The 13,402-nt window shown below is 46.8% G+C and overlaps 3 protein-coding genes across 3 annotated transcripts; all 3 read left to right on the top strand.

Moving 5' to 3' along the window:
* The first annotated feature begins 623 nt into the window (after positions 1–623).
* On the top strand, positions 624–3,326 carry C8R40DRAFT_337802 (Cupredoxin). The gene is made up of 15 exons (XM_046234763.1): positions 624–906; positions 962–1,050; positions 1,107–1,139; positions 1,192–1,337; positions 1,400–1,424; positions 1,480–1,507; positions 1,563–1,612; positions 1,673–1,915; positions 1,993–2,155; positions 2,212–2,336; positions 2,394–2,453; positions 2,507–2,696; positions 2,761–2,846; positions 2,907–2,961; positions 3,026–3,326. The coding sequence occupies exons 1-15, from the start codon at positions 786–788 to the stop codon at positions 3,184–3,186; spliced, it is 1,575 nt and encodes a 524-aa protein (XP_046085042.1). The 5' UTR covers positions 624–785; the 3' UTR covers positions 3,187–3,326.
* A 1,653-nt stretch (positions 3,327–4,979) lies between these two features.
* Positions 4,980–11,369, top strand: C8R40DRAFT_337994 (CNH domain-containing protein). The gene is made up of 20 exons (XM_046234764.1): positions 4,980–5,406; positions 5,460–5,629; positions 5,689–5,769; positions 5,857–5,974; positions 6,036–6,172; positions 6,289–6,473; positions 6,582–6,990; positions 7,062–7,643; positions 7,754–7,942; positions 8,005–8,171; positions 8,239–8,377; positions 8,445–8,642; positions 8,700–8,714; positions 8,773–8,896; positions 8,945–9,619; positions 9,674–9,759; positions 9,816–9,977; positions 10,039–10,268; positions 10,324–10,451; positions 10,503–11,369. The coding sequence occupies exons 1-20, from the start codon at positions 5,268–5,270 to the stop codon at positions 11,003–11,005; spliced, it is 4,437 nt and encodes a 1,478-aa protein (XP_046085043.1). The 5' UTR covers positions 4,980–5,267; the 3' UTR covers positions 11,006–11,369.
* Positions 11,370–12,822: 1,453 nt separating this feature from the next.
* C8R40DRAFT_1171872 (uncharacterized protein) lies at positions 12,823–13,209 on the top strand (the record flags this gene model as incomplete). Its single annotated transcript, XM_046231780.1, has 2 exons — positions 12,823–13,056; positions 13,108–13,209. 2 exons carry the CDS (start codon positions 12,823–12,825, stop codon positions 13,207–13,209), a joined length of 336 nt encoding a protein of 111 aa, XP_046085044.1.
* Positions 13,210–13,402: the final 193 nt, after the last annotated feature.

Below are 13,402 nucleotides of genomic sequence, written 5' to 3' on the forward strand. Positions count from 1 at the left end.
ATATTCATCTGCACGAGTCTTCACCTGCTCCAGTGGGATAACCTGGGATGTTTTAGCTTCAAAGGCATAGGAATAGTAAATGGTTGCATTCTCACTGGAAGTCGCTTTAAATCACTAATTCCCTTTCGTTGAAAATTGTCAGATGATTAGTTTTCAATACAATTCTGTTTTCTCAGGTGGAATCACTGCGTGCACAGATAGGATTCTTCTCCGTAAATTACTCTGTGCAAATTCTCTGCGAAACGGGTCCGAAATCCTGCCAAGCCTTCGCCAAGGCACAGAGAAACATATGTACGTAGATAATGGCGAAGGGGTTGATTGGATTTTTCAATTGAATGACTTGGGGATTCAGTCGCTCTTGTTCTTGTTCTTGCTCTGACTCTTGGCTGTGATGCTGCACTGACGTGAAAGCAAAAAGTCTTGGCCTGCAGGAGCGGTCGTCGGCTTGTAATTTGTTCATCCAATCTAAAAGTTTTGCTTTGGATTTTTGGGAACGTGCAGGAGCCAAAGGGATCCAAACGATAATCTGTCAATATTCGACAATGCGGCTCTTACTCTCAATATCTCATAGGAGCGAAAAATGCCTCACGTATCCATACAATCAAGAAAAATCCATAGAACATACACTCTACGATTGGTTGTTCAAGTCCTGAGGATTAGACATTTGCTTTCCTATAATCATTCATCCTCGTACGAGTTTTTTCACATTCGAAACAGCATAAAAGCTGGGCAGGTTCAGTCCCAAGAAAAAACCAAGCCAACAAGCTCTATCGCAGTCACACGAGATGAAGCTCCTCGCGTCTACAGTCCTTGCTGTTCTCCTTGCTCTCCCAGCGTTTTCAGACACTATACCGATCACACTCGACATTGTGAATGCTGATGGCGCACCTGATGGCTTTAACAGAAGTACAGTTTTGGTGTTTGTAGATGCAAAGGATGACTGAATTGATCAACTTAATAGGCATGGTGACCGCGAACGGGACATATCCTGGTCCCCTCATCACCGCGACAAAAGGTGACACTCTCGTCGTCACGGTTAACAACCTGCTAGTACGTTGGTCCGCTTGTTTATCTTACTTTGAACTCATCATGACACTTAAATTCAGGATGACCCGACTATGCGTCGTAGTACTTCCCTTGTGAGTCAACTTACTACTTTTTCTCACTTCGATTGGTCATATCGTGATGTAGGACTTTGATGGTCTCTTTGTGAATACACCAGACTCCTTTAACGAGGGTAGCTCCTTTGTGACGACTTGCCCCGTCGCACCTAATGCGAGCTACACTTACACAATTCCTCTTGTGGACGGCCAGGCCGGTACATTCTGGTACCACAGGTTAGCTTGAATCTAAAAGTTTCAAGTCAACACGGCTGACCTTTGTTTCCAAAACTTCATAGTCAGTTGAGCGTGCAATACGTCGACGTACGTATAGGTATTAAGTAATCCTGATATGAACATAATTTGACCTTACTTCTAGGGACTTCGTGGAGCTCTTGTTGTATACGGTACGGTGTATATCACCGCTTCCTTGCTCAATAAATATAACTCTGCTTGTCACAGATCCTGAAGACCCCCTCAAAGATCTCTACGACGTCGACGACGAAACTACCGTTAGTCCGATTTAAACTTACCCGCCTTGACCTTATACGAACGTCGCACTTCTCCTACAGATCTGGCAAGTCGGAGATTGGTGGCACAACACCACTCTTCCCTTGCTCGCAGGTTATGTAGCAACTGGAATTGTCCCAGTTTCTGACAGTGGTACCTTCAACGGTGTGGGCAGGTTCAACGGTGGACCCGAAGTACCGTTCTTCGTCGTCAACGTTGTTCAGGGCACTCGATACCGATTCCGAATCATTAACACCTCCGCGAGAAACGTATTTACAATGTCGATCGATAGCCATAACATGACTGTAAGCAATCATCTCTTTAGCGATCTGCGAGTTATTTTCTAGTACTAATTGCTCAAATTGTTCATTTTTATGTGTAGATCATCGAAACCGACGGCACGCCCACATCCCCAATGACTGTTAACTCGATAGATATGCTTGCTGGTCAACGTCATTCTGTTGTCGTCGAGGCTAACCAGCCCGTTGCCAATTACTGGATCAACGCCCCCTATGTTGGTGGAGACCCAACTAGGAATCTGAATCGTACGCACAACTTTCTCTCATCTTATCATCGGAGTTGATATTCTCTCCGAATACAGAAAATGCCACTCTTTCGCGGGCTATCCTTCGCTACCAAGGTGCTCCAGAAGAGGATCCAAGTTCCCCGATGTCCCTTGGACCGGCTGGCGCTGAGTTGAACGCTCTCGTTGAAGCAAATCTCCGTGTACGTGGGATTTGCCCTGTAACTATATGCATGATTGTGTTAAATGACCAAATTCAGCCGTTGGTAGCTTCACCCGCTCCCGAGGCCGACATCAACATTACTCTCAACCTTGTTGTGGTAAGTGCCTTCAAAATTTCGACATTGAAGCTCAAGCTCACGACGACGTAAAGACTGCGGGAAAAGCTCAATGGAACGTCAACAACGTCAGCTACCTTCCCCCCGACGTTCCGACCCTCGTCAAAATCCTCGACGGTGCCAACAGCACAGAAGATTTCAATGTCACTGAAAACACCTTTGTCCTTCCCGCTAACAAAATTGTGCAAGTCATCTTCCCTCCTAGTGTCGACGATGAGGCACATCGTGAGCCTTTTTTTCAAGACTTCTGTGTTTGTACCATAGTTGATCTGACTGGTGATTCGATTAGCTTTCCACTTGCATGGCAACAACTTCTGGTTGATCAAGTCAAATAGTTCTGATGAAATCAACACTGAGAATCCCATAAAGCGTGACGTACGTCTTCTGTCTTGCAATTTCATTGCTCCGCGCCAATACCAATGCATCTCCCTAAAGGTCGCCGGGGTCGGTTCGACAGGAACTATCATGCGATTCTCTACTGCCAACCCAGGTCAGTATTCAATTCAAACTCTTTCCTACTTATCATCCATTACTCACTATTATTGCTTGAATAGGTCCCTGGTTTTTCCATTGCCACATCTTCTGGCACTTCCAAGCTGGTCTCGCTACTGTGATGGCTTCAGGTTTGGATGAAACTCGGGAAACGGTCAAGCCGACACAGGCTTGGACTGACCTATGCCCTGCATACGATGCTCTTCCAGCTGATCTACAGTGACAGCCTGCATAAAGTAGAGAGTCTGAAGAGTTTTTTACAATTTTTAACTTATATTAGCACTGTATATCTGTCAGTGTACTCTCCCTCCTTCTGTTTCTATTTACCTGCACGAATCAAACATACGTACGAGAACGGGTTTTCTTCCTGCGCGCGATCTCGAAACTTCTCGAGCCATCCATTAACCAACTCCAGGTACGTTCATGAATTGGTGTATGATTTCTTAGATATAACCTATTTTGATTGCTTGTTCTTCCAGAAAGGGCTTGAGGTCCCGCATACTAAATGTTGCGCTATATCAAGACCACTGAACTTGAGGTATTTCGGTCATTTCGATTTTTCGGTGGTCATGAGAAAACCTTGAATCTCCTGTGAGGATCAATGATTGAAGGGCTTGCAGCATTTTTGTCATTCACGATGTGACTCGGAGGGATGTAGCTTTCTGTTTGATCCATGAGCTTCAATGTCAATAGGGACCCGGGGGAGAGGTAGCCATCTTGATGGAGCTATGGCTGCTCGATAAAGCGGAGGATCAACAGCATTCGAAAGAAATATTTCATGGCTGCACAACGAACGAAGAGAAATCAAGATAAGTTCATGGTCCCGCTCTATCCCGAACCCGATGTATCCGTGGGTCCGAGGCCATGTGACTAAGGGCGCAAGCGGCAAGGCAGCATGGCATTTCCGGCACGGCAATACGACTTCTCATCGATTCAATCCCGAATTCAATCCAAAACCGGCGCCCACACGGTTTTAACGAGTTAACGACAACGACGACGACGACCTGCGATAGCTTCCTTTTGCTTTTTCTTCTGCTCGTCGTGGGCGTTCTAACTTTCCATTACCTTACGCACTCTCCGCTATAACAAGAGAGAAGAACTCGCAAGTGAGGCACCGCCGCTGCCTGTCAATCCAAAATCCAAAATCCAAAAACCCTTGAATACAGAGGATTTACATTTCAAGGATTCAACGCATTCGCAGAGAGAAGCGAAAAGATCGAGAATTAGGCGTTGAATCACAACGGTTAGTCCATTCCAACTGTCTAGTCAAATATTTCCTTATAAATAGTGCTATCTATTCAAAAGACAGGATGTCGAACAACCACGTATACGCAGACTACTCTGACTATGCAGCTTATGCGTCTTATACCGACGAAATCCCGGAATACAGTCCAAACCCAACCCCTACATCTGCATTGAATTCCAATGCATCTATCTCCAATACGCCTACACCTCCATACACAAGTCCACCGCCCCCTCCGCCTCCGCCCTCGGCATCACTAATTTCAACATTGCCGGAATTCTCAGAAGGAAGGACAGATGATGAGCTGGAGACTTTATATGATAAGGTCTGGACAGGATATGGCGCTGGAGACTTGAGAAACTTCGAGAATGGAGCAGGCATTGAGGGATCTGGATACGGCGATGGCTATGGAGCCGGTCCGAGCTCCCCAACAAGCAGGAACAGCTCGTACCTTGCTTCTCCGACTTCAACAACATCCTATTCATCAGCAAACTCGATTTCTATGGCTACAAATGGATCCGCAACTCCGTCATCCGTACCCCGACCTCCCTCGCTTCCAGGTTCATCTATAGCGTATCCACCTACTCCGAGGAGCTCACGTCCTCTGCCTTTGCCTCCCGGTGCTCATGGTCCACCTTCAGCAACGATTCCTCCCTCCCTATCATCTGCCTCAGTCCCAGCTCATTCCGCAGCAGCCTCTATATTTCGAAATTCGGTGGCCTCAGGTTCCGACGGACGGAGCACTCCCACTCTGGATTCGCCATTATCAGCACGAGGACGTCAGCTCCCTACTGCTCCAGGAGCTTCCAGTGCAACAAGCCCAGCATCCTCGAATATTTCTCCGGCGGGTTATTTCGAATCGGTTCCTGGGGTACCGCTTAATTCCGGTGGATTAGTTCCTCCTCCTCCTCCGTTGGGTCTTGGAAACGGATTGGGACTGACTTCGGGCTCGCCGTTGAGTGCTGGGTTAAATTCTGCTGGAATCGAATTCAGTTCCGCCGGTTTAGACTCGGGATCAGCAGCAATCTATTCATCGGGATACGCAAGCAGTGAAGATCCATATGGTACTGGGGGTAATCATACACCTGTCGCTGGTGGGAGCTCTTCTGCGACGCTTCGCCATAATAACATCGACGAACACTCTTGGGAAGATGAAATTCATGCTGGGCCGTCACATCTGGGCTTCGCTTCGCCTCAATCGTACGAACAATACGAACAGTTCACCTCACCGCATACTTATGATGAGTATGAAGGGTACATTGACGATGATGCTTCCTCATCATCATCATCCTTTGCCTCGCGTTACGTGAACTTCAGCTTGTTATCGCATATTGCGGTACAGCTGAAGGATAAAGTACCAAGAGGAACACATGTGAAGGGAAGTATACCGTATCCCGGTGGGTTTACTGGGAAAGATATAGTGGTGAGTATCACTGATAATGTATATTCTTGATGTATTCTAATAAATTGCGTGCTTTCAAGTCTACCATCCAGTCCCTGATACAACGAGAACTTCTCATCAACCATGGTGTATCCACTTCTGACAGACGGGCTGCGTTACAGGTGCTCTATCTTCTTTACGTAGCATTATGTGTACTCACTCTATTTTGTCTTCGTTTCTTACGCGGTTCGTTTGTGTTGGTAAACCAGGTAGCAAGATCCCTACATAGTCAACTATTCTTTTACGAAGTCGAATGGGGTGGAAGGGTCTTGCAAGATGGTGTTGAGGATGTTTACATGTTTCTAGATGATTTGGACGGAGGTGCTGGTGAGTTGCTTGTCGTCGTACACTTTTGTTCATTTCACTCACTACCTCTATCCTGTCTCAGGTTCATCCTCCGCTCAACCTTCATCACCATCCGAACTCACAGAACTACCTACTGGGATCATTACTGCACTGACGAAATGTTACTCGCCGGATTGCATGGAGGGAATGACCTGTTACAGCCCAAGATGCCCTAGGAAGGTGAATTTTTTTTCGTCGTTCCATCATAAACTCGACTATACCCTGATCATTTCATTCGGGATAACCCTTCATTCTCATTCCTCCTTATCCAAACATATACTTATACTCTAACGCAGGGAGACTCCATCCTTGGACCTTCAACTAACTCTCTCTCCCGCGGAGGAGGCTCACTCGTGGCTTCCGATCCCCGTTTATCTTCCTCCACGATATCAAAAGTGCGCGACAGAGGCGAAGAATGGATCAACAGCGTCCCAAGCGAGGTCTTAGTGAATCTCCCGGAGAGTGAGGTCAATCGACAGACGTGAGTAGTCGTTCTCAGTGCATTCGAGCCATTTGATATCGCTCATCATTCACCTTCTACTGTTTTCTCTCCCAACAATCATCGATTGATCAATTACTTTCTCTTCAGCATCATCCACAAGCTAATCTCTAAAGAAGAACAATTCCTCGCCGATCTCGATACCATCGAGGCTGTTTTCATCCGGCCATTACGGGAATCCAATCCTCCTGTAATAAAATCTCGTCCAGGAGGACCGGCTTCCTCATCTCCTACTTCGATTTCGAATCCACAGCTCACCCAGTTGAATGCTTTGAACTCGACCTATGGGTCGAATGGGTCGAACGGTATTCATCCGTATGCGATTGGTAATGGGGTCAATGGGGGAGGATATCCGAACGGAAACGTGCAAAATGGGAGTGGGAGTGAAGATCGTGAAGCATTGTTTTCTTTCATCGATGTGGTGTTCAACAATATTTTGGATCTTCGAGAAACGAATAGGCGTTTACTCGAAATCTTGTATGTTCGACAACGAGAACAGGCAAGTCACTCTGCTCCGTTTCTTTTATTTCATTCATCGAACTTTTCTTTGACGTGTCTGTCTTTGTGTAGTCCCCGATCATCCAACGTATTGGCGATATATTTCTCGAAGCTGCTACTGAGCTCTTCCGCGTCGCATATCCCACCTATATCGGTGGTTGGCCACAGGCTGAGCGGAGGCTGAGGGAAGAATATGAGTCAAACGGCGAATGGAGAACATGGGTGGAACAAGCTGCTCGACAAGCTCAGCAGCTTACATCCAACTCAAACTCAAGCTCTGCTAATTCACAGCCGGTTGTATCTACTTCCGTTTATCCCTCTTCATCCTTACCATACGGTTCTTCTTCTGACTCTTCTTCGTCCGTATACGGAGATTCGTCGTCATCGTCATCTTCGCCCGAAACTTCAGGGGTAATGCCAACAGTAGCTGTGAACCCTTCCGGTCCTTCTGTCACATCCCCGACAGGCAACTTGAACTCAAGCAGTTCTAATGCTGCTCCTCGCCTCGATCTCAAGCATTATCTTACTAGACCATCAGAGCATTTGCAAAAGTACCCGGTGCTCTTAACGGCGATCCTAAACGAGACGGCGGAAGGGAACCCCGATGCGGAGTTTTTGCAAGAAGCTATTGAGGCGTTGGGTGGACTACAAACCGTGAGTTGTTTAACCCAATTGTCCTTGCTCTGCATCACTGACGGCGTTTGTGTAATGAATTCAACGAACTCATAATGATGATTCTTGTCTTTCGCTCCCTCTTTCCCTAGGTCGCGCAACTCCGAACATTCCAACAAGCTATGGGTCGAGGCATTCCTGGAAAATGGGAGTGGCATGATTTGGTTAGTAAAGAGAGTAGAGAGTCATTAGAGAGGCGGGAGTGCAAGAGGCAAAGCATTATATTCGAGTTGATCAAAGGAGAGATGGCGTATGCCAAAGATCTGGAGAACATCGCTATTGTGAGTCGAGGTTTCTTCGGTCAACTGATTCGATGATGAAATTCTAAGTCCTCTCCATGTAGATGTATATCCGGCCACTACGAGAAGCGGATCCACCTATTATTCCTCGAGATCGTCTCGAGTCATTCATTACGGACGTCTTTCATAATTTCGCTGAACTGCATGCGCATCATCAGAGGCTAGTAGAGAAGTTTCATGAAGTGCAGACGGAAGAGTTTCCTGTCATCAGGTAAGTTGGTATCCACTGACTGATGTTGTCTGAACGCCTGTCTTTTTCCCTTCCCCTTCCGTTGCAGATCTGTCACAGCAGCTGTGTTTGATGCAGCGCTCAACTTCCGTGAAGCTTATATGGAATATATCCCGAATTACCCGATTGCAGCGTACAGGATTGATGACGAGATGGCGAATAATCCAGCGTTTAAGGCGTTCGTCGATGTCAGTCATGCTCTTGGTGGTTGAAATTGTCCTGATATAATTTGATCCTGTGTATCTTTTTCAACAGCAATGTGTTCGTCATCCCGACGCCCATCGTCTTGACATGAAGAACTTTATCAACCGACCGATTCCCCGTCTACTCCGATACGAGCTGTTGCTCAAGGGCATTTTGGATGAGACTCCAGAAGGGCACGAAGACCGGATAGAAATACCCCAGGTACTGGACGTGATAAAGGCGATAGGAAAAGATACAGAACCTGGCGTTGTCAGTGCAAAGCAGAAAGTAGAGTTGTGGAGCTACAATAGTAATATCGTGTTCAAGCCAGGGGAATGGATCGTGAGTCTGATTTTCTGAGGATCTTCCAATTTATCAATAGTTTTTTTTTCGTTCGCAGGATATGGATCTTCTGGACAAGAATCGCTCCCTCATTCATACAGGGCGTTTGCTTCGTCAGCCGGATGGTGGATTGGAATGGAGTGGTTGGAGTGAACTTTTCGTGTTACTGTTTGACAATTATCGTGAGTCCCGTTTTCCAAGCTTTCTTCGAAACTTAATTTTTTCTGTAGTTGTCATGACCAAAGCCCGCGCAAAAGATGACATTACTAAATATTTCGTGAACCGCCGTCCAATTCCTCTCGATCTCCTTACACTTGTCAACTTCACTGATCCACCAACTCAACGAGGTGCCGGTCTTCTTCGTAACCTCCGCGGTGGCGAACGACACAACACAAGTGACACCTCGCCCTCACCTCTAACTACTTCCTCTTCTACTGGCGCCTCTGGTCTCTCCTCCTCAACGTCCACCGCCGGACCTGGAACCTCTGCACCTCCCCCAGGCGATACGTCACGCACAGATTCTCGCTCTGTCTATCCTTGCACCATCCACCACAATGGCCGAATGGGTGGGAATTACATCTTGTACGCCGAATCTGCTTCCGCTCGATCAGAGTGGAAGGAAAAACTTGAAGAAGCTGTTGGGTTGAGAAAGGTCGTGCAGGAAAGCAACAAAGTGTTTGAGATTGAAACTTTGAGCTCTGACACGTTTTTGGTCCCGAGCATGGGTTTGGGTGCTGACCGCGGAGAGCGTGGCGCGGCTGGAGGAGGTTTAGGGCCTAGCTATGAAAATGCATTCACAGGCAAAGTTACTTGCTCGGTGCCGTTCAATACCCCAGACGGAAGAGGGCTAGTGGCGATTGGGTGTGCGGAGGGCGTGTGGATTGGATTTAGGCATGATTCAAGATGTAAGACGCTTAGCACCTTACATCCTGCGACAACGTTCCTGATTGATCATACAGCAATGCGTCGGGTCCTACATCTCAAGATGGTCACACAATGTGCAATGCTAGAGGACTTCGGTATTTTCTTGGTATTAGCTGACAAGGTATGTTTCTTCCAACTCTTTTAGTTCAACTATAAAACGACTCCACTACCCTATAGTCCCTCTTTGCATACCACATCGAAGCTCTCGTGCCATCGTCGCCATCAAGCTCGCATTCTTCCCAGACTCCCCAAAAGCTCAGCGGAAACAAGGACGTGTATTTTTTCAGTGTTGGGACGTTGCATGGCCGGACGCTGGTCATCTACATGAAGAAGAAAGGGGTGAATCATTATTCCCTATCTCATTTCGTTCACATCTCTGATCATCGTATATCTTTTCTAGCTTGACAGTATTTTTCACGTTGTCGAACCTGTTGTTGAAAGAATCAACGAACGGTCTAAAGCTCCACAAGGTCTCATGGGGTCAAGATTCGGCTTCAGACAAGCCAAGTCGGATTGGTTTAGAGCTTACCGAGAGTTTTTCCTCCCCTCAGAATCGTACGATCTGATTTTCCTGAAAGTGAAGATTGCGATTCTGTGTGCTAAAGGTTTTGAAATCATGGATTTGATGGAGTGAGTGACTGCCAACTTATTCTCAAAAGCTAGATGAGCTCATATCTTCGTGTAGCCTTCAAAGTGTGACCATTCCTCAAAGAGAAGATCCTCGGCATGCACCGCTTGCAAAGAGATGGGAGAGTTGCAAGCCCTTGGGGATGTTCAGATCGACGGATGAGGAATTCCTGTTGTGCTACACCGGTGTGTATCTGTTGATTACCTGAGACTACGTTTACTCACCTTGTGGCCTAGAATTTGGTCTATACGTCAATAAACATGGTGATCCCAGCCGTCACACCGGTTCCATCGAGTGGGAAGGTACTGCCGAACGGGTCGCTCTTCACCCACCGTACATTCTCCTCTTCGACACCCGCTTTATTGAAGTCCGGCACGTTCAAACCGGTCGTTTAGCTCAAATCATACCCGGACACGATGTTCGTTGTCTCTGGGACGGACGCGGCGTCAACATCCCTGCTCCCCAAACTCCATCTGGTCCCAATGACTCCGATGAGCACATTGTGCAAGAGGCTCGGGTACACGCAGTGATGAATGCTGCTGATGCGTCGGTCAGGAACGGGTATGGTGGAGGAATGAAGTCAAGAGCGGTGGCGCAGCATGTGTTTGAGCTGATTCCGACGATTCCATTGTATTTACCTGGATCATTGGCATCGCCGTCGACGATGACTTATTTCCCCCAGTCGTTTTCTCCTCCGCATTCGCCGACCTTGAGACCGAATACGATTTATCGTTCTTGATTCGCCTTTTGTTAGAGTGAAGACGGATGATTTTGGACTGCTATACGATATTTACTGGTTTGAGTTCTTGCTTCTCTTTTTTTGCTCTTGATTTCTCCCTTCACTCCCCAGTACTTCATATGCGTTACTCATGTCATTTAATTTCCGGAATAGTCTTAGATATGCTCAATCCTCTAAGCTCTGGTAAATGGTATATAGGAATCTGACACCGATAAGTGCGTTTTGTGACCTCCAAAATGAGTACATTATCCAGAGATTTTTCTCAAAAATTTACTGATTTTGGGATGCCGAAAAGTTCATATAATACTCAAATAATTTGCTATAGTTTATGGTTATGCAGTTATTCCAAATTTTCTACAAATAATATTGACTAATTGTCCCCCGGGGACACGACATCCTTCACGACGCACAACCTTTAGTGCCGGGTGTGCCTCCCGTTTTGCATAGCGGCAGCGAGTGATTGAGGATTGAAAACGGTGGTGTGTGCTACTGTCGCAGTGACCTCTGGAATGTTCGTCTATGTATTTGTTACACTAGCAGGAACACATTCAGCGTGTGATTCTACTGGACCTTCCTCAAATTGTACTGATGACACTCCCCAGCCAAGATTGAGAAGTGCGAGCATTAGAAAATAGAAGCTTGTGATAGCAGTACATCTCTTGTAGTGAGTTTGTGTGTTATCACTTGCTGTACATAATGCCCACTCAATAAAAATATCATCCGACACTCATCCGACTCAGGGGAAACATTCTCTAAGAGGACCTGGAAAGAGGTCTGCTGCGAGAATGTCCTATCGCCGTCGTCTTGAGCTGGTGACAGGTGTGATCAGAAGGAGGAAAGGAAAGGAATCAGAGTGGCTCCAGGTGGCTATTGGAGAATTAGGTGGAGCAAAGAAAGGCGGTGCAGAAGGGCGAGAGTTGATGCATACACACCTTACCTTTTCCTGCTTGAATGTGAATGATATTGAACAATGGATGAAAGTATTCATATAGGAGCTGCCAGAGGAAAAGGCACCCCTGCGATGAAGTTGCTCTGCTCTCAGTCTAGTGTTTTGGACTGGAGGTTGCTCTGTTGGATCAATGTCTATTCACCGGTTCGCGCGCGTTCTTCCAAAATCATCTGTAAGACTCAACTTCCCTGAACGAGAAGAATGACAAACATACCAGCCTCCGTCTTTTCGCGACTTCCGTTTCTTTATATAGAAAGCTAGGGCCCTTGTTTATTTAGTCTAACGAGGCTGAGCTCAGATGGATAGCTATATAGAGTATGTATGTAGAGTGATCCTAGCGAATCTGTGAGCCGATATCAACGTATGTATACCACTTCTCTATGGTTGCTCCATCGGACCTGTGAACAACATTGGACCAGTCCGGATCCCTGTTGATCTCGCCCCCCCGTTTTCCATCAGAACATAGGCTCAGATAGGAGCAGAGAGGCCAGTACCTATAAGTAAAAAAGGGAATGACCCTGCAAGACTCTAAAATCCCTCATTAGCCCTCATAATTACTGCTGGTCAGGTTTGCCCCAATTTCTCTTTGTTCTTTTGCTGGTCAGAAGAACCGTTCTCTTGGGCTCTGTTCATTGTCGGAATAAACTGGTTATAACGCGAATGCGCTTCATCTTTTCCTGCGTCTCCCTTGTTTGTTTTCTTCTCTCCGCCGTATACCCCATACCCACCCCATATGTAAGTCTTCATTTATAGACATCCATCTCATTAAAAATATCAGCAGTCCTCCACGAATGACTTTCCCCTCATCTTACACGCAAATGGATTAGACGAGAGTGGCCAAAACGCTATAGCGATACTAATACAAGCAATGCTGAAAGAAAGAGAGCAATGGCCGTCAACCCGCCTCGCTGCTCTCCAACTAACATTTATTCCGAGCAAGATGGAAGACGAAGGCTCGTTGGCGGACGGTGTAACGGCTTTCTACGTCAGCGGCAATTTTGCAAATTGTCTCGCAGGGTGCAAGGGCCTGGTTGACCAAGAAGGAAAGGGTCAGGTTGCTCTCGTCAAAAGTGGAGAACCTGTCTATACCTCTGAAGGCAGTGTATGTGCGCTCTGTTACTCCAAGGTTTCATTGTAATTTTTTTTTGTTCAGACTCTAAGAGTATATCCCGTTCCGGAGGCAAGGCGAGGGTTTTTAGACCGCCTACGTACCCAGATCCGTAACGCGCGCCAGAAGAGTATTTCACGGCCTTGAATCTAAGAGTTTGCGTCCGCACTATTCGACTAGGACTCCTCCGCCCGTTCGCCATGACTTTTCCAAAATTTTCCATAAACAACTTGTTGCCGCGGCACTGCCCACTATGCATGCATAATGTAGTACCAAGGTGGTTCATTTTGTAGTCTAACGTAAAGTGGATTTTTGGGGAGCTGGGGAAAGGGAAGCGTCG

This window comes from Lentinula edodes, assembly GCF_021015755.1.
Source record: "Lentinula edodes strain Le(Bin) 0899 ss11 chromosome Unknown C8R40scaffold_23, whole genome shotgun sequence".
In the NCBI taxonomy this organism is placed as follows: Eukaryota; Fungi; Basidiomycota; class Agaricomycetes; order Agaricales; family Omphalotaceae; genus Lentinula; species Lentinula edodes.

Excerpts from the sequence above, each read along its gene's own strand:
- C8R40DRAFT_337802 (XM_046234763.1), top strand. The coding sequence starts at position 786 with ATGAAGCTCCTCGCGTCTACAGTCCTTGCTGTTCTCCTTGCTCTCCCA. Across the intron at positions 1,508-1,562 it reads TGGAGCTCTTGTTGTATACG|ATCCTGAAGACCCCCTCAAA; the intron begins GTACGGTGTATA and ends TGCTTGTCACAG. Across the intron at positions 2,454-2,506 it reads TTACTCTCAACCTTGTTGTG|ACTGCGGGAAAAGCTCAATG; the intron begins GTAAGTGCCTTC and ends GACGACGTAAAG.
- C8R40DRAFT_337994 (XM_046234764.1), top strand. The coding sequence starts at position 5,268 with ATGGTACTGGGGGTAATCATACACCTGTCGCTGGTGGGAGCTCTTCTG. Across the intron at positions 6,474-6,581 it reads AGTGAGGTCAATCGACAGAC|CATCATCCACAAGCTAATCT; the intron begins GTGAGTAGTCGT and ends CTTTCTCTTCAG. Across the intron at positions 7,943-8,004 it reads ATCTGGAGAACATCGCTATT|ATGTATATCCGGCCACTACG; the intron begins GTGAGTCGAGGT and ends CTCTCCATGTAG.